The sequence below is a fragment of the Micromys minutus genome, assembly GCF_963924665.1.
Source record: "Micromys minutus genome assembly, chromosome: 6".
NCBI classification, from domain to species: domain Eukaryota; kingdom Metazoa; phylum Chordata; class Mammalia; order Rodentia; family Muridae; genus Micromys; species Micromys minutus.
Window position 1 is genome coordinate 27,825,924 of NC_137975.1, and position 23,657 is coordinate 27,849,580.

Here is a 23,657-nt window from a genome sequence, read left to right on the forward strand (position 1 = left end):
CCATTTTTATTCTGCTGTGGTATTGGACTCCATCGGTAAGTTCAATCCACCCCAATTACAGTGTCTTTTGTACAAATCCTTTGGGGAATATGCAGCCTTTGATTCACAGTTTGCAGTACAAATACCCTGATATATCATTTACTTGCTATTAAGTATTTAATTATTATGCTTTTTTAAAATTCAGTGTCTTTAAACCAAGTTTGTAATTAGCGTTGCTTGGAACAGTTCTGAGCATTGTGTTTCTGTGTTCTTCCTCCTCCTCTTCTCCCTCCAGTCTCTGTTTCTAGAGCAAACGTCTAGGGGTGAGAGCTTAGGCTCTTTTGGCATGCAGCATTTCAATGAGGAGGTTGTTATAGGGCACATCCCCATTCACGTGCTTGTAGTACAGGTAGTCTTCTGCTTGCTTGCTGATTGACCGGATTTCTGGGAGTCGAAGAAGTAGCTGTCCAAATTTCTCAGTCTGTTGTGGGTAGTTGCAAACTGTGTAGTCCAGCAGGGCGGCGTTCACCTGCTCCTGGACGCCTTCCACCAGCTGTAAGTTCTCAAGATTCTTGACATCTGCATTAAAAAAAAAAAAAAAAAAAAGACAAGATTTCATGTTGGTGTATTTTTCTTTTTATATTTCTATCTACTTACTAAAGCAGTGTTCAGTGCATAGATGGCTGTCTTTTCCTCTTGATGTAGAGCATACTTTATGTGCTGTTGAATATTCAGTAGGCCCCATTCACCAAGCTTCCAGGGAAAAGGATGGCAAGTCTGACTGTCTTGTTGAAATTCTGCATATACCTCCAATCAATTAGACACCAATGGATGTTGAGCAAGGTCAACTCTTCTATCTTACAAAAGGAAAGGCTTAAGGATTCTTAAAGTAGAGGGATCATAATATATTGCTAGCAAATGAGTCCCTAGAGAAAGACCTATCTTTAACCAGTGTATTACACAATTCATATAATTCTGTATTAATTTTTCTGACCCAAGGTGAAATCTGTGTCCAGGGTGTGATGTAGTTAATTCTAATAAAAAGTGACAGGGTTCTTGTTTCTGTTTGACATTTTCTAAATGATTCTGAAAGCCTTTGACTTGTCTAGCCTATGCTAATGAACCATCTGGTACACCCCAGTGACTGCCAACTGAAGATTTCGATGCTAGAAACTCTCTCAAATATATATCTCAGTGACTAATGATCTTTATCAAATGGAAAGCCATCCTTTAGGCAGAATGCAAGCCAGGATGCTTGGTGCCCTTTAACCTCAGTGTGGTTTCATAAGTCTGACTCTTTTTCTCCTGGTCCTGGGTCACGGGTATGAAGAAGCTGGACACGGGCAATTCATCCTGCCCAACTCTCAGTGAGCATCCAATTTTAAGACTTCTGCCCTTGAGGTCCTTCTACATATTGGATAAGAAAGACAGTGTCACAAAAGTCAGATGCTCGGACAAATACACACAGATGATGGGCAAAGGAAAGATGGAATTTTATTCCTGGAGTTTATTTATGTTCATTAGATAACTTTTATTCCAACTGTGTCTAGAAGCTGCTGGAAAAGATACCACAGATGTGTTTATAGATATTCCTGCACAGAGAATAAACAAATAAAACCACCTCCATCCTTCTATTTTCTGATAAAAATAAACAAGATTCTGCAGTAAACCAAATACTGTAAGATTAGTGAAATGTCCTAGATGAAAGGTAACTGTTGCCTTAGTAACGTGTATCCAGTAGTTTAGGCACTGTTACAATAGCCTATGCCATACCCGCCTGTGTTCCTCTTGCCTGTCTCTTGATGAGTCTACAATAAGGTTGCCTTACATGTGCTGCTGAGATATTTTCAGGGGGATTTAAATGTTTACATTTATACTAAGCAGCTTCTCTCTAGTACCCAAGTCTCTAGTCCAGATACAAAGGAACAAGGAATCGGTAAGAAGTGGATACATCAACTGAAAGTCTTAGTTCAAAGTGAGAGAGATGGGGAGGGAGGTAGGGTGTGGGACAGATGGTCACATGCTATGTAGAAGCATTATACCCCTTTTGGCACCTGATACATTATACACATGGCAGTTTGCAGCTTACCAAATCCTTCCATTTTATGTAAAATATTTTAAGTGGGTTTAAATGACTTATGTAACATTTACCAATGTCTATGATCTAGTGTTCTGCTTGGCTCAAAATTACCAAATGTAAATGATCAGAAATGCTTTCAAAATGTTTTGCCCTCAGTAGGAAGTTTTTATTATAGTAATTTAAAGATAACTACAAAATCTATGAAGCAAAGCTTGGTGTGGTGGTTCATGCCTTTAATCCCAGCACTCTGAATGCAAAGGGAGTTTGAAGCCAACCTGGTCTACAGAGTCCCAGACATCTAGAGCTACGTAGAGAAACCCTGTCTCAAAAACAAGACAAAACAACTCCCCCATATACATATGAAATGGGATAAAGTCACATGACAGCGACAGATGTGCATGAGGAAGAAAAGCTGACAGACTATTAGGGAGGATGTAGGGACTTGAGCAGTATGAAATATGAATGAGTAGTTTGAGGGAAAAAAAAAATCAATTCTAAAACAGATTATTTGTTTTCTACTATCCTAAACCGAGCAGATTATCATTTGTAGCTAACTTCTGAAAGCACTGGTCCAAATTAGTATTCCTTGAAAAGCTCAAAACATTCCACACAAGAGGAAAGTTCCACATTCGTTTGGTCAAATATACATTCTTCACCCTTCAATCATCAGGGTAGAATTCACATGACTAGATTATCTCCCTGAGCTGTTTCAATGAATTTAGCATTAAAAGTATAATAAAATGTATACTGTTAATTGTCCCAAAGACTTTGGAATCGGTGCTGGTGGTAAAGATACTGTAAGATTGGGGGAAAAGACAAACAAACTAAGGAATGCCAGGTATGGTGGCCCATGTGTACTCTGGCTACACAAGAAACAGGACTGTGAGCTCCATTCAGGCCTGGGGTATATGGGAAGCTTGCAGGAGGAAGAGAAAAGAAAGCCCAGTTGATTAACTGGCTTGCCTTTGCTGGCAAGCAGTTGCTGGGTCACTGCCCTCTTGCTTGCTTGGAGCCTCCTCCCTCCATTCATTAAACTGTCCATTTCCCCACAGATCCATTTTCCTACAGAGACTTCAAGCTCCTAGGGAGAGGACCACACATTAGTCAAGGTATCCTCGGAAAATACACTAATCACTGATCCTCTACACTGTTGGTGTATTTTCACAAGACAAGACTGTAATCATGAGATGCCCTCCTTTTTGAAAAATAATCCCATGAACCAGGATGCTTATTCAATTAGAAACTTTTTTTTTTCCGAAAATTTTACACACACCCATGCACACAGCCAGTAATTTTTTTTTTTAAACTGTATAGTGTTCACTTGTTAAATTGCACTGTGGTTTGGTTTTGTGGTCCAAATAGCCTTTTCTGTTTTACCAATGAGGGCTCTCCTTCCCTGGCCGCCTGGGAATTGCAATGGCTTCCCCAGTTCCTATGTTTCTTGAATCTCTGGGCCAGAAAGATAAACCTTGTTTTTGTTTTTTCCAAACAACCTAAATGGTCCAGAGACAAGACAACAAGGACCTAAAAGAACAGAAAGGTAAGGTAAAAATATAGGTGAAAACACCTCTCCAGGAAAGCAGGATATTCTGTGATGTGGCTTAGCATGTCTTTCCTCTTTAGGAAGGGTTCAAAAGCTTGAGTATATTCTGACATCAACTCCTGAGTTAGTTTTTATACAACTTCATGTCTCCTCATGAACATTTAAAAACACAATCAATTTAAATAGACAAGCACGTAGAGTTGCAGTTTGGTTCCCGGTAAACGCTGTTGTGTAACATCTGGATTGCACAGCAAACCACAGCTGGAGGAAAAGACTGACACCAGCCAGAACCCCCCTGTCCGTGTGTGTGTGTGTGTGTGTGTGTGTGTGTGTGTGTGTGTGTGTGTGTGTGTGTGTGTCCCCCCCCCGCGGTTTTCACCTGATCTCAAGCATCTTGCATTCGGCACTCTGGCCTCCTTTGGAATTTACATAACCTTCATCCTCTTACAACTGAAGCAAAGAACACTAGTTGTTATTACGAACTCTGCATTAGAGGCTGTATGTAAACAGGCGGAGGCAGCCCCAAACCTTCCTTACAGCCTTTAAAATTTGATGATTGCAAGAGCATTTTACACTTCCCTCCAAGTACCAACTCTCCTCTGTAATACTTGAATCACTCGGGGACTAATTACCAACTTTCTCTATGAAGCGCATTATGATAAGCTCACAGTGGGGTGCTCTGCTTTTTTTTTTCTTCCTCAGCCTCATTGAGAAGGAAACCCTTAGGCTTTCTTGAATACATTACTGCACCGACTTCTGTCACTGGCAGGATTCTGGCAGGATTCGGCTCTCTCTGAAGATGAACCCCTGACCTCCCAGGTCACTGTCACAGGAGGACCAGCGACCTTGCTGTTCAAAGATGGATCTCTCACTGAACCAGGGGCGTGGCGAGGACCAGGACTAGGTGTCTTTTCCTAAGATACATGCAATCTTTTCCAGTAAGCTGAGGAAAGAGGGGTGGTTTTATTTCTTGAAGCTTTGAGAGGGGGGACAGGCAAGAACACATAGGTACTGTCATGGGTTTTGTCTGAAGAAGGGCATTTTCTTTTTATGGGAGGGAAGAGAACTTTCTGTAAGAAAGTTTTAAGAGTATTTTAAGGGAATACATTTGAATAATTTGTATAAATAATTCTGTAAGAAGTTTTGGAGGTTGGTCAGAAAACTTCTATGAACAAAATTCACTGATGAAAAGTAGGGTTGGGGAGAGGAGGGATAGGGAGAGGAGAGGAGGGGAAGTCTTTGGGGCAGGTGCCTAAAATCAAACTATGTTCAGTTTCCAATGAACCCTGAAATTCAAGATTTCAAATTCATCCCTATAACCGCTCTACATGATATTTTAAGCCAAGAGTTACTTTTACCAACTAGAACAAACAATTCAATGTCTTTAGTAAGTCAATAAGAAGAAACATAACCCTTTGGAGGGGCTGCCCTCAAAAAAATATACACCAGTGGTTTTTGACCCCTTAGGGATTGAACAACTTTTTCACCGGGGACACTTAAGGCCATCAGAAAACAGATTATTTACAATATGATTCATAGTGGTAGTAAAGGGTCCAGCAATGAGAAGCTTGGGAATGATGGATACACAAACTGCTTGAACTCTACATTTGGAGAAACATCGGCTCTTACAACTGTGGGCCTTTGTCTAGAAGACAGTCCAGCAATTCTTCCTGTGGTGGCTCAAACATGCTTTGCCCGTGGGAAGTGGCACTATTATAAGATGTGTGTGGGGGCCCTTGTTAGAGGAAGTGCATCACTGTGGGGGTGGGCTCTCAGGCTCCCAAGCTCCGTCCAGTGTGAGGAGATTCAGTACTCTCCTCCCTGTGACTGGATCAAGATGTAGAACTCTCAGCTCCTCTAGTACCTTGTCCCCCAGGGTGCTGTCATGTTCCTGCCTAAATGACAATGGACTGAACCTCTGAACCTGTAAATAAGACTTGCCTTGGCCATGGTGTCTGTTCACAACAATGGTAACCATAAGACACTTCCCTTTCCCCACACATGATACATAAATGTAACTCACTCAGAAGAGCATGAGCCAGAAACTGGAGATAGAGGAACACTAGTTCGTGTCTTAAGCAGCTCATGTGAAATGACAGAGGAGTTTACAAGCACACTGGATGGACATCAAGGTTTTCTGGTGGAGGTGGGGCCTGAAGAATGTTTTGAGTGCTGGAACTCAAACCCAGGTTCTCTGGAAGAGCAGTCAGTGCTCTCAGCTGCTGAGCCCTCTCTCCAGCCCACTTGTTTTGAAAGGTGAGTAGAGAATTAAGCAATAGAGGGAAGAAATGTTGGGCACAGAGAGGCCCACAGACAAAACCTCAGAACAGGACAGAAGGAAGCCACTCACCCATTTCCACTTAGGCTGTTGTTTTACTTTCAGTCTTCAGGAAAAAGGTGGGGGGGGGAGTGTTGGGGGTCTTCTCAATGACATGGGAAGTTTTCAGACCATTTGATCACACGGTCCAATTTGAGTTCATCAAAACCAATCAACAGTGCTCTGATATAGTCTTCCAGACCAGCCCCAGTGACAAGTTACTTAACTCCTCTGAACCAGCTTTTCCGTGTACAAAACACGAACAGCTTCCATGTTTTAAAAGGTCCTTTAAGAGTCAAACAGTCCTTTGTAAGTAAGTGTTGCTTTCCTTGTAATTGTTCAGATGCCTCATGGAAGACTGCGTATCCAGTAACACGTGAAGTGGGTGTGGTCTTGCTCAGCCTCCATTAACGCGGCCCTTTCCCTATGATTGACTTCTGGACAAATGATACATTTCACTTTCCAAAATTAAAGTAAGCAGATTACTTGCAGTCTCAATTTTCAATCAAGAAGATGTCAAGAGGCTAGAAATGGCTCAGTGGTTAAGAGCACTGACTGCTCTTCTAGAGGTCCTAAGTTCAATTCCCAGCAGCCACATGGTGGCTCACAATTGTCTATCTTGGGATCCAATGTCCCTTTACTTGTGTGTATGTAATACACACAAAGCACCTCTTTCAAAGGAAACATGGACAAATCTTAAAGTTGCAGGTGGCAACTTTCATCTGTCCTTCCCATTCTTTTAGGTCTGAGGCCCACTGGATACAAGCACATATGTTACTTTGTGTTGTATATGACATGCTAGAACACAGGGCTCAGGGGACAATGATGCATGGAGAAGGTCTCTTGTATCCATACTTACTTTCTGACCACCTTGTAGAAAAAATACACCAGGATGGCTCGATGGGTAAAGGGCCTGTTGCTTTTGGTGAGAGATGTCCCTTATAGGCTCACATATATGAACACCTGGCCCCCAGTTGATGGCACTGTTTGGGAAGGTTAGAGGAACTACATCACTAGGGGAAGGCTTTTGGGCGGCTGTTCTTCCATCTTGAATTTGTAGTAGGTTTTGTTTTACATGGAATTGTCCCCTATTCCATTATGTCTTAAGCTGCCTGGAGAAAAAGAGTCAATCAGGAGTCTTGCCAGGTGCTCTATGACATCAGATACGTATGCCGTTTCTCAAATCCTTCTGTCTTTGCTCTATGTTCAGAGTGATCACCAGCTCTGCCAATGCCCATGTTGGAGGCTGCCAAAGAAACTTGGCTTTAGCAGTTATGCCCTCTCTACCTAGATGCTGGGGTCAAGAGGGTGGTGGTGGTGTACGTGCGTCCTAAGTTCAGTGTTTACAACTCAACCCAGTCTCCCGTGTTCTAAACCTGTACTTCGCCTGCCTGTCCTGGACCACAACCCACCCAATTACAGATATGTCTGGCTTAGCTACAAGTCTGAGATGGAAAAGAATTCACTGGCCCTGTCTGCCCGTCTATACACCACCAGGTCCTGTTGGATCTGCTTCCTAATGATGTCTCCAATCCTTTCCTCTCTGTTAGCACATGTGGTGCCTTTATTGCTCTGGCAGCCTCTTTAACTGTTCTCAATTCTTCCAATGCTGCCTGCCTCCAGTCCATTTTCTTCAGGACAGTCGGAAGAATAGCTTTAAATTGGAATCTGATTGTGTGCTCGAAATTCTCCAATGGCGTGCTGCTGCCCTTGGGCTACCGATTAAAGGTATCGGTCTGGCATTACCTCTTCCCAGCTGTTTTCAGATGGGCCTGGGCCTGTACTGGGACCAAATAACAGATCTTCTTTCCTTCACTTTCAATCGGATAACTGGTCTTGATCCCCAGGCTCTGAGCTGACAATGCTGTCTCTGACTCGGTGACATTCCATTTGCCTGTTGGGCATTCCATGGTCATTTGTCCGTTAGTTCCAGGATAGCATCATGCAGAGCTTTTGTCGAATTAAACAGTATGTCTGCATATTTATCACTTACACACTGGCCTATCCCCTTGCTTGTGTTGGGAGATCTAAATACTTCTAATAACATCTTTCTCTTTAAAGCTCCATCCTGCTTTTAATTCACTGGTCCTTGGCTCGTTCTCATCTCATCTTGGCTACTAGACACGTTCGCTCGGCCTTCAGCCTGTCTCGAATTTCTCATTTCACACACCATGTAGGTACACACGCCCTCCTACACCCAGGGCCTATATTACTGAACTTAATAACTTCTATTAGGCTCAAAATACTGCGATGGGAATTTACTGAGCACCAACTACTAAGTTTTAAAACTTTGTCAAGCTCAAAAATAATTTTAGGTATAGTAGAACACAGCTCCTATAGTTTATCTCTAGAAAAAGTACAACCTAGGAGAAACCAGGAAAGAGGATAACATTTAAAATATAAGTAAAGAAAATATCCAATAAAAAAGAGGAAAAGAAAAAGTACGATCTGATTATATAAAAAGAGGAAAAGCCCATTTGTTTGAAAGTGTGAAGTAAATGTGAGCATCCAGAATAACTATTTAGGGTCTATGTGCCGTGTTAGGGACACCATATTGGGTGACACTGATCATTTCGAGATAGGGTCCTATCAGTATAGTCCAGGCCGATCTGGAATTCACAATCCTCAAGAGCCTAGTTATAAATCTAGAAACATTGTTTATAATGATTTGTGATTTGACTTCCATAAATCTCAGGGACCAAAACCACAGAGGAAAGCTGAAGCTGCTGCTGTGATAACCGTAAGGCCAGCAAACACACACTACAGAGTACTGGCTTGTTCAGGTCAGGTGTCAGAGACAACGACCTGTACATTCATGGACAGTAAGACAGGATGAGGTCCCTGGAGGGGAACTGACCAAGATACAGAATTTAAATGAGGCATTTAATTCTTATTTTTTTGGCACCCTTAAATTCATAATTGTCAAGGAAATTTCTGTGAAACAGACTTAATGTTTGATGAAATGTGTGAGCGCATGTGACATACGAGCATCAGACTGGCAGCTGCCCTGTCTGGTCTTGGAAGTCACAATCCCTGTGTCCTTTCATGGGAAACATCTGTCCCTACAGTGGAGGAGACAGCCACATTCACAGCCCCGCCACACATTCATTCTTATAGTTACATCCTGAGACAGTTCTGAGCTACATGTTTGCTCTGATTACCACTCAGGAACTTCGGTGGCTTTTCGCAAAGTTTTCTTGTTTTCCTAGAATAAGATATGAGGTTCAGTTTGTTCAGGTGGCAAGTCAGGACTATGAATAAACCAACGCTATCATATGAAAGAGAATTAAACAGGCAGATCCAAGTGGGGATATATTAAGCCAAATTTAAGCTCCAGTTGTGGAGTTTAGCCTGTACTAGATGTCTGGTTTGCCTCGGGATAAATTCAGCTTCTCAGCTAATCGAAGGAGGAAAACTGCCTCAGGTGTGATAAAATTTACAAGAGAGTGCTGCTGAACAGTTCTTGTTAAAAAATATTAGCTTAAAGGCATTCTTATCGTCTTTAGGATGAAGACCGTATTTGCATTTCATTATCCGACCTCAAACTTTTATGAACTTGGATCAAATATTAGCTCAGCCAATTAAAATATTATTTTGGCTACGGGTGGCTATCAGTCCCATTCCGTTCAACTCGCTGGCTTTGGCAGGTAGTGCTTTGCAAGTGATATCAACTTTCAGAGAGTGTGTCTAGAAAGGAAGAAAGGTAACACTTAAGAGTATAGCATGTACCGAGCAGGCAAGGGGCCGCATTGAGAATAAGCGGTTGATTTTTAACATTTGTCTATATTATATCAAGTCTGGAAGACAAAAGATAGAGTCTTCTAGATTCTTCTACCCACACAATCAATACTCCTTCATAATTCAGCGTTTGACAGAAATCCCTTCCTTTGAAACACAAGTCTGTCTACAGGATGCCCTACTGTATGGATTGCCAGGAGCCACTGGCTGTCTCTGCCTCCCACACGAGGCTGCTCAAAGCCTCATCTGCAGCGGTTGCTCCCACAGGGAAGGGAGACCATGTCAGGCAGGATATGTGCAAAGATGACGGGAAAGGAGGAAGAAGCCACAGGACAAAGAGGTCCCCATGAGTCCAAAGAGTCTTTTTTAAAGAGGACAGTGACGAAAGAATGCATTCCACATTATGCAAACCAGGTGATAATTTTGTGCAACTTGTGAGCTGGGCCTCACTGCCAGGTATTGATTGTGTCAATAAGAAACATCCTGTCCAGGACAGTGAGGTACCAGAAAGACAGACGCAGCCTCCACGGTCCTCTGGGTCATGCCAAGCAACAGACCCCTGGGTGATGTACTTCTGTGTCAACATCTTTACAATGGGCTGTCTTCTGAGGTACCACAGAGACTGTGGTTGTCTCCAAGTGCAGGAGAGCCATACTTCCTACACCCTTTTCACATCAGCAGAAATAGGAAACCTAGTATGGTGTACTTGCTATTAAAAGAATACTTATCACTCAAAAAAAAAAAAAAAAAAAAAAAAAAAAAAAAAAAAAAAAAAAAGCCAAGATAAACCAAAGCAAGGAGTGATGGTGCATGCCTTACACCCTAGCATTTGGGAAGCAAGTTCAAAGCCAGCCTGGTCTCCACAGTGATTTATAATACAGCCTCTAGAGTCTCACAGTGAGATCCTGTCCCCATAAAAAGACCCTAATACACAACACAAAAACCCATGTAAGAACAGAATTATTGTCTTCAAACAGCTGCATGTTCTCTGTTGAACTTGGTGAGGGTCACCAGTTACAGTTGACCAATCTGAACCCTGCTATTTTAAATAGGTTTCAGTTTTGTTTTTGTTGGGAACATTCTGGGTTCTGAAGATCCTACTTGGGAGATATGAATTGAGCTTTAATGAGCAGAATTGGAAACATCAGGGAATTTAGAGATTCAATATGTCTGCTTCTGCCTAGGTATTTATTCAATATTAGCTTCCTGGGAAGTTTTTTAATTACTGCCAAAGTCTGGCCATCTATTTTATAACAATTTTTTATACTTCTACAACCCTGCCCTTATTGTTTCTTACAAAGAGACAACACAATAAATGATTGCGTCAGGAGGAGACTAGGGTATTTAATGTTGGACCTCATCCTCTACTCCCCGGTTTTTAAAATGTGCATGAATGTTTTTGCTTGTGTGCCTGTCTGTGCATGTGTGTGCAGTGCTCACAGAGGCCAGAAGGGGGTGTGTGATTCCTTGATACTGAAATTACAGGTTTGTGGGTGCAAGGAACCAAAGCCTTGCTCAACATTTACATAACTCTAGTACCCATTAGTCAGTACCCAGAAAGCGCTGGCTTGAGAGAGGTTGCAGAGACGATGGTTCTTTAATATTTATAATATACATTTAATATTTAAGTGTATATTTAGGTTTTGGCTGCCAAGTTGAAAAGTTCAGTTTTAGTGGAGTTTGCTTGGGATGCTCTATTTCCATTCCTTCTAAAGAGTAATGCCCGGCAATCTATATGATTCGGTAGTGGAAGGCCTGTGAGAACTATCATTATGAATGCAGACCTCTGCATCCAGGGTTTTGGTGGTTTGTGAAGCTAAAATAAAGCTGCCTTTTAAGACTTAGATGCACGTTTTACTTGTTATTATATCTTTTCCCTTAGCTTATTAAAATTCTGCTTGGTATGACAGAGGTTGAAAATAAGAAAAACACATTATCCAGAAAGCCAATACTTAGCTGGATTATTTGGCTCTAAGAATTAAGATAGGGTCTTTGGGGGTGGGGTGCTAAAAGGGGGAAAGAAAAAAAAAAAAAACTGGTCACCTAATAAGATCGTTAAGTCCAAATACTTATCTAGGTTTCGGACACAAGTTAAATTAATAATTCATTCATTTGCTCATGGATTTGTATTTCTCTGTGAAAGACAGAAAATCTATACCGCCAATCTGTCTCGTATTTGTGTAATCATACGGCGGAGATCTAATGGGGAAATCAGGCTGAGAACCCCCGGAGGCTTGCCTTCTGCCAGGGAAGTCATCCTCTTCTACAGTTTTAGAGGTGTAACTAGATTCTGCTGTGATGGTGATTATAATAAATTTTATATCTCATTATGTTTTTACAAGACTGCCTTTACAGCTGCTTTCTCATCTTTAAAAACAAAGCACCACCCATGACTACAAGCTTCGGTCTCGCAGCACAACATTAGTTATCCCTTCTCCCCGTGGTGCCGACTGTATTGAACAGCTGCCTCCATTAGCCCGCCCAGGTCCTGCCTAGGAACCTTACAGCCCTGGAAAGCTGGTAAAGTTTTAGCAGCCCAGACACTAGCCCCAGAGTGTCATCACTGAGCTCTTCAAGGTCCCCAGATGCTCACTCAGCTGAGGCTGCTACTGTGGAACCACGACTGTCTCATGGGATCTCGTGCTTAAGCCCAAATATTCTTCCCATGAGCTTCATGGGGGAATTGCCACCTATAATGCACATGTAACCAATAACACGGTCTATTCCAGGCCAAATCTGAGTGCAAAGGCCACCATTAAAGAGATAGAAAGTATTGTGCTTACAATCCATTTGCTAATGTTAACCTGGCAATGAGTATTTAACACCTCTTGATTTAATGCTTGAGATGGCATTGTTCTCTTCTAACACTGGTTAATGGCAAAGCTGGGTCTAGAGCGCTGCCCCACTACATTCTAAGCTCCTCGGTTCGCCATCTTTATCTGGCTTTGCATCACCACTTTTTGGTGTGAGCGGAGATGACTCGATAAATCATGGATCCTATTGGCGAAGCCCTGCCACCACTTGGTCCCAGAGTTAGACCTATAGCCCGTTCCAAGCCCAAACTATACCCCTCCAAGGGCAGGGGTACCTGAGAAGTCCAGAAGAGGGTGTCAGATTCCCTGGGGCTAGAGCTGCTGACAGTAGTGAGCTGTTTTGGGCACATTAAGGAGCTGGCAAGATGAAGTATCTTTTAACACTGCTGAAAGAGCCAGAAAGGCTCACACTGACAACACATTGTGTCATAAATATCCACTGCTTCTAAATCATCTGCCTGTGCTGGTGACCAACAAGAACTTCTCGAATGCTTAGCTGAAGCATCTAGAAGGTCCCTACTGATGAGATTTTTCTGCCTTCAAGTAGTGGGCAGTTGGGGGCTTACCAGTGGTATCCTTTCCCTGGGAGTGAACCTTTCTCCTTGTTGAGTGGGGATGAACTAGGGTTAGTGATTACATCACAGTCAACTGAACACAGCTACAGGTTACTGATCAGGCTGCCTGAAGCATTTGCCTGCAGGGCTAGGTACAGTCAGAGGGGGGTGCGTGGCACAGACCTGATCCTTACCCAACTGTGTCCAGGACGAGGGCAGCTGCCAGTGAGTGGGAAGTCCAGAACAGGAAATAACACCAGCTGTGGGGCTGGCAACAGACACTTCCACACAAGCACACTGACTAACACATGCGTAGCGTCAGCACACCAGACACGAACCTGAAAGGGATTCAGACTGAGGATCTGGAAGTCGCTTTTGGAGACTGAGGCTCAAAAGTAAAAAGAACATTTGTGAGACAGGAAAAGACCTGAGGCCATTTCTTAGATAAGATACTCATTTAAGAACTTGACTAGATCACAGAATAACATTTATGTGGATGTAACCAAAGAAATGTGGACCTGAGTCTCTTAGTTCTGTTTTTCCCTAATTGGGAAGAAAATTAAAATCTTATGTGAGTAATTAAAGAAACCATAAGCAGAGCTGCCTTTGCTTGGTGCAGGTTTGGTCAGCTACAAACCTACTGTTCCTTCCTTCCATCCTAATTCACTCATTCATGATTGCTCAATTCTTAATACACTCTGCATAAGATGTCTTTCAATGATCTGTGTTTAAAACCTGCTAAACACCTACTTCATAATGCATATACATATATGCATATAAACATACATAAATCATATCTATACATATATATGAATGAATGTATGTCTGAATGTATGAATGAATGTATGTGTGTATGTATATATATGTAGGTATGTATGAATGAATGAATGAATGAAAGAAAGAATGTCTGTTAGGGAGCCAGGTGGGTTGGTGGCGCAGCTGCTGTCACTCTGGATTTCCCCATCAGTGTGACCCCACAGAGCTCAGAAGGGCCATCCTGGAAAGTCCCTGCAGTCTCTGGCATCCTGCTCCGTCCCTGCTGGAGTCTGCACCCTCTGACCTTGGCAAGGAACTGGGTGAAGCCATAGCAACCACTCCTGGGCAGCGGTGGGAAGCTCTCCCTTTAACCCAGCTCAGCCTCGATCCCCAGGCTGCAGCTTCACTGGGAGCCTCCGTGCCATCCAGGGCAGACAGAAACTCATTAAGCACCTGAGTGGTGCTCACACACCTTTCCCACCACAGTTAGAATGAACATTTTAAGTAAAGTGCAGGTTTATTAAGTAGGGGGAGGGAGTTGTTGGAGAGATGGCTCAGAAATGGCATTTATGGCCCCCAGAACCCTCAGCAAGTGGCTCAAGGCTACCTGCTACTCCAACTGCAGGGACTCTGATACCTTCTTTTGGCCTCTACAGGAACTTGTATGACATGCACACACAGAGACACACAAACATAAATATTGTGTAAAAAAAAAAAGTTTGAGTTACTAGACTAATAGTAGGCCAGTTGGAGTGGCAAGCTGCTGTAATTCTAAAGGGAAAAAAAGTAGCAGAGAGAGGAGGGGAGGGGAGGGGAGGGGAGGGGAGGGGAGAGAGAGACAGACAGACAGAGAGACAGAAACAGAAGAGTGAGTGTGCACTTATAGAACATAGAAGTTAATGGTCAAGTGCTTGCCTAGTTGTCTAAGTCCGTAAGGTTCCAGGTCTATTACTGGGAATAGACAATTTAATCTTGCTGATGTCACCACTGCTTAACTAATTTAGGTAAGGAAAAGCTTCTTCCCAGAAGTGGGTGCAAAAGAAGGGTGGGAATCGCACTGCTGGCTTCCCAGGATCCTCAGTTATAACCATCGAGGGCCAGCACAAGAAACCTTTGCACGAGCATAGTGCTGAGCTATGGCACCGTTACAATGTCAAAGGGGATGCAAAAGCTGCTTGGCAATTCTGGTTGTTTAAAACACACACACACACACAAACACTCACTCACGGGGCAGGGGTGGGCGAGGGAGGGAGCACTCCCCAGGAACAGAGAAGACTATGAAAGAAAACGGGCTATCTGAGCAGTTCTTTGCTGACATGATTCCTCTCACCCCCTGAAGACAAAACAAACAGAGAAATCAAACCATTTGTTTAGATTCATCAATATTTCAAAATGGCCCTTTGGGGGAGATTGATTTAGTCCTCAAGGTCTAAGTTTGCGTATTAGGTTTTATATCTTTAGATGTTGTTGAGATATTTCAAAAAGTATTTTATAGTTTAAGATTCTTTTTTGTTGTCTTGTTTTTTTCTGAGACAGGGCTTCTCTCTGTAGCCCTGGCTGACCTGGAACTTGCTCTGTAGATCAGGCTGGCCTCAAACTTGGAGATTTGCCTGTCTCTGCCTCCCAAGTGCTGGGATTGAAGGCATGAGCCACCATCACCTTAATTTTTAAAGCACAGATATGCCCTCTCACTAAGAGAGAGAGAGAGAGAGAGAGAGAGAGAGAGAGAGTGTGTGTGTGTATGTATGTATGTATGTATGTATGTATGTATGTATGTATGTATGTGTATATATATATATATATATATATATATATATATATATTCTCAAGATGAAAATCCACTGGTTTGGATGGTAACCATGACAGATGAAATCCACTTACATGGACTGTTAACTCTAACTGATGGGTGAACCCTGAAGACCTACAGGATTGGAAGCATCCACTGTGCATGTTTTGACATTTATGGGTTTGATGCTTTCAAAGGGATCAGAACCAGGACTCCTTACAGGTTGCTCTGCCAGTCTCCTGTGAGTGTGACCCGAATTAAGGCGGAAGTTCTTCTGGAGAATGACAGGCCCTTTGACAGCCCCCAGAGGACCTGTATGTGTGCATTTTGTTCTCTGGCTGCCTTGAATGACATGTTCTATCTGAGAGTTAAATGTGATCTAAAGACAACGTTTTTGTTGCATTTAAACCCCACACCCTTTTCTTTTGCTAACACACATTCTGAAAGAGAAGGAAACTTTTGGTTAGGACCAGGGCAACTCAGCTCTGTAGTTCTCCAAAGCCCGCCCAGTCTGTCCCCAGTGTTGAACATGTTAATAGGCAACTGTCACTATCCTAGTCCTTGTTCCTGCTGCCTGGATGCCCTGAGACAGTTACCAAACAGAACACACGGCAGCAGCTGACCTTTGTGCTCACTTTGCAATGCTTGCTTTCCTTTGATAAAAGGGCTACACCTCTGTTCATTCCCTTCATAGAATTTTAGGCTTCCATTTGGACAACGTACGTGTGTGTGTGTGTGTGTGTGTGTGTGTGTGTGTGTGTGTGTGTGTGTGTGTGAAGCCATTATTTATAAAACCTGAATGCTTATAGAACTCTCTAGGTTGATCTTTCTCATTCAATCTGGAGGAAAAAAAAAATAGTACTGCTCAACCTCCTTCCACTGGTGAGTATCTAACAAGGTATGCTTTCGAAGCACAGGGCTCTTGACTTGATGTACACAGTAATGAAAGCTAGCTATTGATTTTTCTGTAGCTGCTTGTAACTATTATAGTTGATACATCAATAGAAAAGGAAAGCACAATGTTTCACGGGAGGCAGAAAATCGCAGAATACATGGTGCTCTGACAGTAAATCATGGTATAATCCCAAGAATTGATAGATGGTTCCTGCTAACTTGAAACCCGGGGCTTTCTCTGAAAAGACCGTCCTATTATAGCCCGATACTTCCTACCCGACTGCCGGTCCACAATGGCGCAAAAGGACGCAAGACAATGTTTCATCTGACAAAGCTTTTTCTTTTCCTAAGGGCGGGTGGGGCAGGCTGAGTGGGAATCCACGGGCTGGTGAGCAGTCAAGGGGCCATTTTCCTCTCTCAATTCCTAGAACTGAGATGCTGCAGACTAATTCCTCCAAGAAAGCTTCTAGGCTAATTTCTGAGAATGGCCAACAATATTGCGAACAAGCAAGAAAACAAACAGACAGAGGTTTGCTTCATCCCTAATGTGCAAGGGAGGTAGATAAAACAGATTAAAGGAACAGAAAGAAATTCTCAGCTTCTGCCTTCAAAAAAGGTACCAAGCACTGCATCTCAATATAAATTAATAGGGCGGGGGGGGGGGGACTTTTGGGGCATGAGGAAGGCCTGTGTTTTCTGACAGGCTTTAGAGAGATTGTGATCCTCTCCCCTACTGCCCACACACCACTCCCAAATCTTTGTCGCCATTCATATACACACAGCTTAATGTTAAAACACCCAGACCTGCGTGCTGGCTTCAGTGGTTAAGCCATCTGACTTGCATCTTGTAAACAGCCCATTAATTACGAAAGCTCAGAGCATCGCCTGAAGCTTCCCCATCCCCTGTATTAATTATTTAGCAAGGAGTCATATTTTTTTAAGTGGTGCTGATAACCATCTGAGACGTTTGACTGTGATAGCATGGGGCATTAAATATGGATGACGCTCGCTGGGGTCTAAGAGTTGCTTGTCTCTACACCAGGTTGATGACATAGGACCAGAACAGGGATGGCGCCTCCCATTAACTCCTCTGTGCACAGATATTGGTTTGTTTCTTCTAGCAGGCATCCACCAAAGGGAGGCAGAAGAGGGTTTGGAGGTTTCAAGTGAGCCTCGGTTGGTTTCCTAACCAATCTTGAGACTGAATGAAAAAGGAGGGGGTGAGGAGACAGGGGTGGGGAAAAGAGGGGGATGGCAATGTATCTTTCAAACTCTGTTAGTGGTCTACTCAATCCCCATTCACTCATCCACCGGCCATCTATAGGCTGTGTGGACTCCTACGGTGCACTCATTTAGGGCATTAAGTGACAGACACATTCATAGAATAACTTTGATAGAGTGGGTGCTACATGATGCTCAATTGGAAGGGGAGGGGAAGAGCCCTTCAAGGAAATAAAAGTGTCTGTGAAGAAGCAACATGTGGGCGATGGCCAGGAGCTCACAATGTGGAAACGCAGGCTGAGATTCCACAGGGGTAGCCATCAGTACCAAACTGTGGTGGGCTCTGTGCTGCTCCATGCGGGGCATCTCTGTCCACAGGAGCTCCAGGATGTGTGCTCTTGGCACGTAATTTAACTGGGTCTTGACTTTGCTGAGAGCTGCCAGGGTGCTGCGAACAGGGCTCCCTCTCCTCCTCTACTTTGGTGTGTGTTAAGTGTGAACACACAGATGTGACAACAGCTGTTGGGTGCTTTCAAGCAGCCACGAGTCCAATGTCTGACAGGCTCGTATCTGGGTCACGAGCACAATGTAAAGAAGTGTTTTTTTTTTTAATTATATTTTTTGTATTATATGTTTACATATGTATCTCATCTAATATAAGAGTCCTGCCATAGTGGACCACAGGTGCAAATTCTGGACACAGCTCATTGCTGATCTTTGGGACAGCATGGGGAGGATGTCCCTAGTATCCCATCCATGGCTGCATCTGACCCTGTTCTCCCGTAATCCCTCCTGAGATGGGCTGGAAATACTCAGCGTTAGTATAGCTGCAGACAACAATCAACTGTCACGATTATTCGCTGAGTCACTGAAATAGACAAGGGAAGATCATCCACAAGGAGGCTCATCTTAACAAACTAGTTTGTTTTGTTTGTTTTTGAGAAGGGTCCCACCACATAACCCAGGGTGACCGAGAGCTCAAGATCCTCCCGCTTCAGCCTTCTAAGCTGTGGCACCCCAGGGTCACCAGGGCTACCATGCCTGACTTGTGGCTTTAAAAACAAAAAGCAAGCAAGCAAACAAACAAACAAAAAAACAAAAAAAAAAACCCTCCTCTGGCTCCCTGGGCATCTCCATGCATTCTCTAGTCAACAGTAAACCTCCCTTCTCTCCCCTCCCCCCCTTGTTTGGACGACCATGACAATTAACTACTTAGTTACCAATTTTGTTTCTCGTAGTCAATTGTGTATTGGGACGCCTTACTCAGTATTCAACAGCTGCTTTACTAACGAGTTACTATATATTATATATAGCCATTATAAGCTTGTTATAGAACAGCCAATCCTCTTAAAATAATTATTAGAAGGATTGTCAGTTGTCTGGACATGTGCGTCTGTCTGTCTGTGAGTGTGTGCATGTGAATATAGGCACTTGGACCACAGGCAGCGGATGTGCTGCTGGAGTTACGGCGTGAACTGTGCAGTGTGGATGCTGGACAGAACTCAGACTCCCAGCAAGAGCAGTACAGATCCTCCTAATCACCAAACCATCGCTGTCAAGGACTGAGAATATTGAGAGATTGGCTGACTCATTTTGAGAGATTTCAGCCCGAGCTGGCCCTCTAGTCTAGAAACTAAGAACCCCAGAGACCTGAAGACTGACCAGGAGACTGGCCATTCGTGATTTGTACACGGTCTCATCTAATATTTATTTTCAACTTACGCATTTTATGTTTAATGACCACAAATACCCTTTCTTGTTAGTTGAAGAGTTTAAACATGCCTTAGGTTGCCTGAGAAAGGTCCAGAGGTAAAGGTACTTGGTTTGACTGGTGCCTTTTGGATGGCTTTCGGTGACGGCTATTTAAAAAAAAAAGGCACAGCTGCTACCTCAGTGAAAAACAGCCCTGTAACCACGTCCTTAGCCGGACTCCTCCAGCGGTCACAGCTAAGATAGCAGAGCAGCAGGCTCAGACATGTCAGCTGCCTCAGGAGACTCTTTATAAACCAAAGCGAAACACAAAGAAGGTTACTGGTTGAACATGCAGCCCAGAGATTGCTTTATCGGCATGCACATGGCCTTGCCTGGACTCCAGTGTGCCTGTGTATGTATACGTTAAAACTGTATGAATCTCTTAGCGAGTGCTTAGTAAATTCGTTAATCTTTAATAATCTGGTACACTGCATGTAGTGATCTTTCATATTCACTTGTGTGTGTTTGCACATGTGTGCCTGCACACAGGAAGGCATGATGTGGAAGTCAGAGGATAATTTTTCTCTCCATCACGTGTGTCCCAGGGTTTGAACTCATGTTATCTATCAGGCTTGGCGGCAAGCATCTTTATTGGCTAACAATTTTTTATAAGTAAACATTGTGAAAACTGAAGTTATATTTGGCAATGAATCTCTGGTAACTATGGATAATTTATGTAGTTTACTTAGTATAAATTATCTCATAAACGTATCTCTTGTAAAGTTTAAACCTCTTGGGTTCCTAAATGTTCGAAAGCAAAGAAGACATCTCTATGGCAGCCTGAGACCGCAATTCTTCCAGATGCCTTTACTGGGACAGCAAAGCACTGAGAAAGCTACAGATGAGGACTTCTGTGGACAGGTGCTCGATTTTTCAAAAGGATCCTCAAAATCACACTTGTTTATGTATACGAATACAAAGACATTTTTGTAATTTAGTATATAGGAAAGAATGGACCATCTGCTTCGGGCTTCCCTGAGAAGCTCCTGAAACTACAGACATGATCTGCATGTTCTGGCTTAGTTGTGGGCATGATTAACTAAACCTTTCCCCCTTCGTTGATTCCTAAGGACCAATGATGCAGGGGATTTGGTGACTTATCGTATAAGTTCAGATTTCTGGGCTCTACCCACTGACATTCCTGTTTAGTGGGCCCAAGTCCCAGAAATCTGGGTTCCTCATGAAGACTGGGAAGGCCAACATGGACAGATCCTGAGACAATGGTCTGAGGGACTATCATGTTAGCTGGGGCAACAGAAATTTCTCAAAGGCCTGGGAATGTGAACGGTATGGCATTTCTAGAAGACAGAACAGAAATCAACTCCAAGGTTTAAAGACTTGGCAGAAGTTACTCAGATGGTTGGGTTGGTTAGGGTCGGTGTGCTGACACATTTATTTCACAGACTGAATAGGAAGATAGCTTGCCAAAGCACAGATCGACCTTTCTCTGTAGGAACTGCACAGTGAGAAGGTGGGATGGGGAATGTCATGGGAGAGAGCTGAGAGAAGCCTCTAAGAAAGAAATCATCTGTCCTTGCAGAGAATGTGAGCTCAGTTCCCAGTGCCTGCACCAGGTGGCTTTTATCTACAAATCGAGGTGCACGGCGAGCCTAAGCCTGTCCTCCGTAGGTATCTGCATTCAGATGCACATACCACCCAACAGATACACTTGCTAAAAAAACATATGTACAACTATCATTTAATCACAGTCAGAGTCTACCACAAAAATGCATTAAGATGATCAGAATGGTGGAAGTGAATGAAACACTTGACAAATACAATGTTACACAAGCCAAACTTCCAATATCTAACTAAATACCACATTACAGGACACGCACCTCATAACTTACATTCCAGAAATGAAACCATGCCCAACCTGGCATTTGCTTATAAATTGAAAGCCCATTGCTTGAGAAACCATTGATTCTTAAAAGCCCCAAAGAGCAGAATAGAGACATAAAATATCTGGAGGTGAGTACAGGCCCACAAAAGAGGGCCACTCGAGTTGTGGGCCACACAGGCTCTGGCATAGACTCTTGTGTGAGTAGCGCCCCCTACAGTGCAGGAGAATGACAGCCATGCCCTTCTGGACTCTGAAGACCGCAGTCTCCGCAGATGCAATATTATGCCAAGAGGCAACTTTCAAAGCCCAATTCTTTCCGTAAAAATGTAACAGATCAAGAGAATGGTCAGCTGAAGAATCTTATCTAAAGTGAGAACAAACTAATAAAAAATGGGATCTATTGAAATAGGAGGCAAAAAGATAGGAGAGGTGCAAATCTTCAACGACAACAATGTGTTCTCTTCTTTCCTTTCTATAGAAGCAAAACTTTCAGACTAATTCCCGAGACAGTGGGATTGTTATTATAGGAGGTAGAACTAGTTTTACAACTCCAAGCCAACATTATTTAGCCAACAACATAATACAAGCAATATGGGAGAAGACAAATATGCATTCACCTTCGGAGTATTAGAAGTCCAAATCAAGGTCTAGAGGAGTTATTTTAGGTAAAAAGGGAACTGGGTAGATATAAAAATATTCAGTGTATGGATATTAACTAATAAGAAGATGGCAAGGAAAGGCACTGAAGTGTAAGAATAAACTATAAGAAGTCGCTAGAAAATTGTGTGGAGAACATGACACAGCTTCCCCGAAGGAGAACCATGTTCACGAATGACAGGATTTCAGTTCGGTGAGGTTAGTCACTTTTCCCAAACCAATTCCTAAACACAAGTAAATTCCAACCAAAAACTCAACCTTAGTTGATTGAGAAATAACCACCCAAACCTACAATTTATGTGTAACAGTGAAAGTCCAAGACCACTTTTGAAATGAGATCAATGAACCTGTTTTTAAGATTCATTCTAGGGAGCCAGGCATACTGGCACACACTTTTAATCACAGTACAGAGGAGGCAGAGCCAGAGGGGTTCTGTGAGTTCAAGCCCAGCCTGGACTGCATAGTATATTCTAAGACAGCCAAAGCTAGAGAAAGAGAAACAGAAAGGTTTCTATAGGATTTAAAACACACAGAAATTTACTTTGAAATAACAGAAAAGGTCAATGACACAATATAAAAAAATTGAGAAAGAGACCCATGTGCATGTACACAAGACAGACACACACAATTTTGACACAACATTAATAACCAAGAAAGTAACATATTTATAAGTAGAATTGGGACAATTAGCTATCTATAAGAAAAATAAGATAAAATCTCATGCACTACACACACACACACACACAGATAGTCTGAACATTATAATGGTATAATATGAAAACATACATCTTTATTTTGACTGTAGTGTTCCTATATTTTCAAAGTATATTATAGAAAATCCATTCCCAATGATTGGTAAACACTCTTTTACTTAAAAAAAAAGTAACAAAAATTTAACTATGTGGTTATTAGAAGATATAATGGGGAAGGATTGGATTGTAATAAATGAATTATCGTAACACACAGACACTGGAGGATTTCCTAATGAAAAAACATACAGCAAGGATTGAACAGGATAATACTGATACCCATGGCTACTTCTGAGAAAGAAATAGAATTTATCCATCCAGTCATCCTTAGAGAGGGGGCCCTGTGACTGAGTAAGGAAAGCATTTCCCAAACGGGCTAACGACACAAGCAGACAGTTCAGAAAAACAGGCAGAAAGGTGTCCAAAGCCATTGATAATCGCAAGTACAAACTTTAAAATGACAACTAATAAACTATGATAATTAGGAGTGGTGATTTTGACGTGAGGTAATAGGAGCTCTTACTTTGTGTTAGAATCTGGCACAGCCAAGTTGAATGGAATGAAAGTCACTGCCCATTAATATATAGCATAAGACATGGAAAGGAACAGTTCCTTACATTTCATAAATAGCCATGAATTGGAGAGTCACCAAATTATGCCATTTGCCATATAATGGAACAAGGTGAGAGGTGGCGATGGTGGTGGCCCAGGATTTCCCTAGCATTCCAAAGATTCTCAAATCAAACAGAAATCTGGAAAATAAACTCTGGAGCAAAGAGAGCAAACCAAGATGTTTTTAAATGCTAAACGCAGTCTTCTTTTGTAAGAGAGGAATAGCGGCTGCAGCTCCCTCATGGAGAGAGGAATTTCCTTAAAGTTATAATTAGAAACAATACTGTTACAGTACTCAGGGGCCCCAGGTCCCTGATATGCACTGCCCTGGCCCGGTGCCAGCACACGTGGGTATTCCATTTA

General features: G+C 42.7%; 1 protein-coding gene across 3 annotated transcripts in view; it reads right to left on the reverse strand.

The window, feature by feature from the left end:
- Positions 1-310: 310 nt before the first annotated feature.
- NR5A2 (nuclear receptor subfamily 5 group A member 2) overlaps positions 311-23,657 on the reverse strand; it is a gene marked incomplete at both ends in the record, with an annotated part of 109,148 nt that continues 85,801 nt past the window's right edge. For all 3 annotated transcript variants that reach the window (XM_080917785.1, XM_080917784.1, XM_080917783.1), the window contains one exon: positions 311-558. In XM_080917785.1, the coding sequence (XP_080773911.1) occupies positions 311-558 (248 nt within the window). The remainder of the gene's footprint in view (positions 559-23,657) is intronic.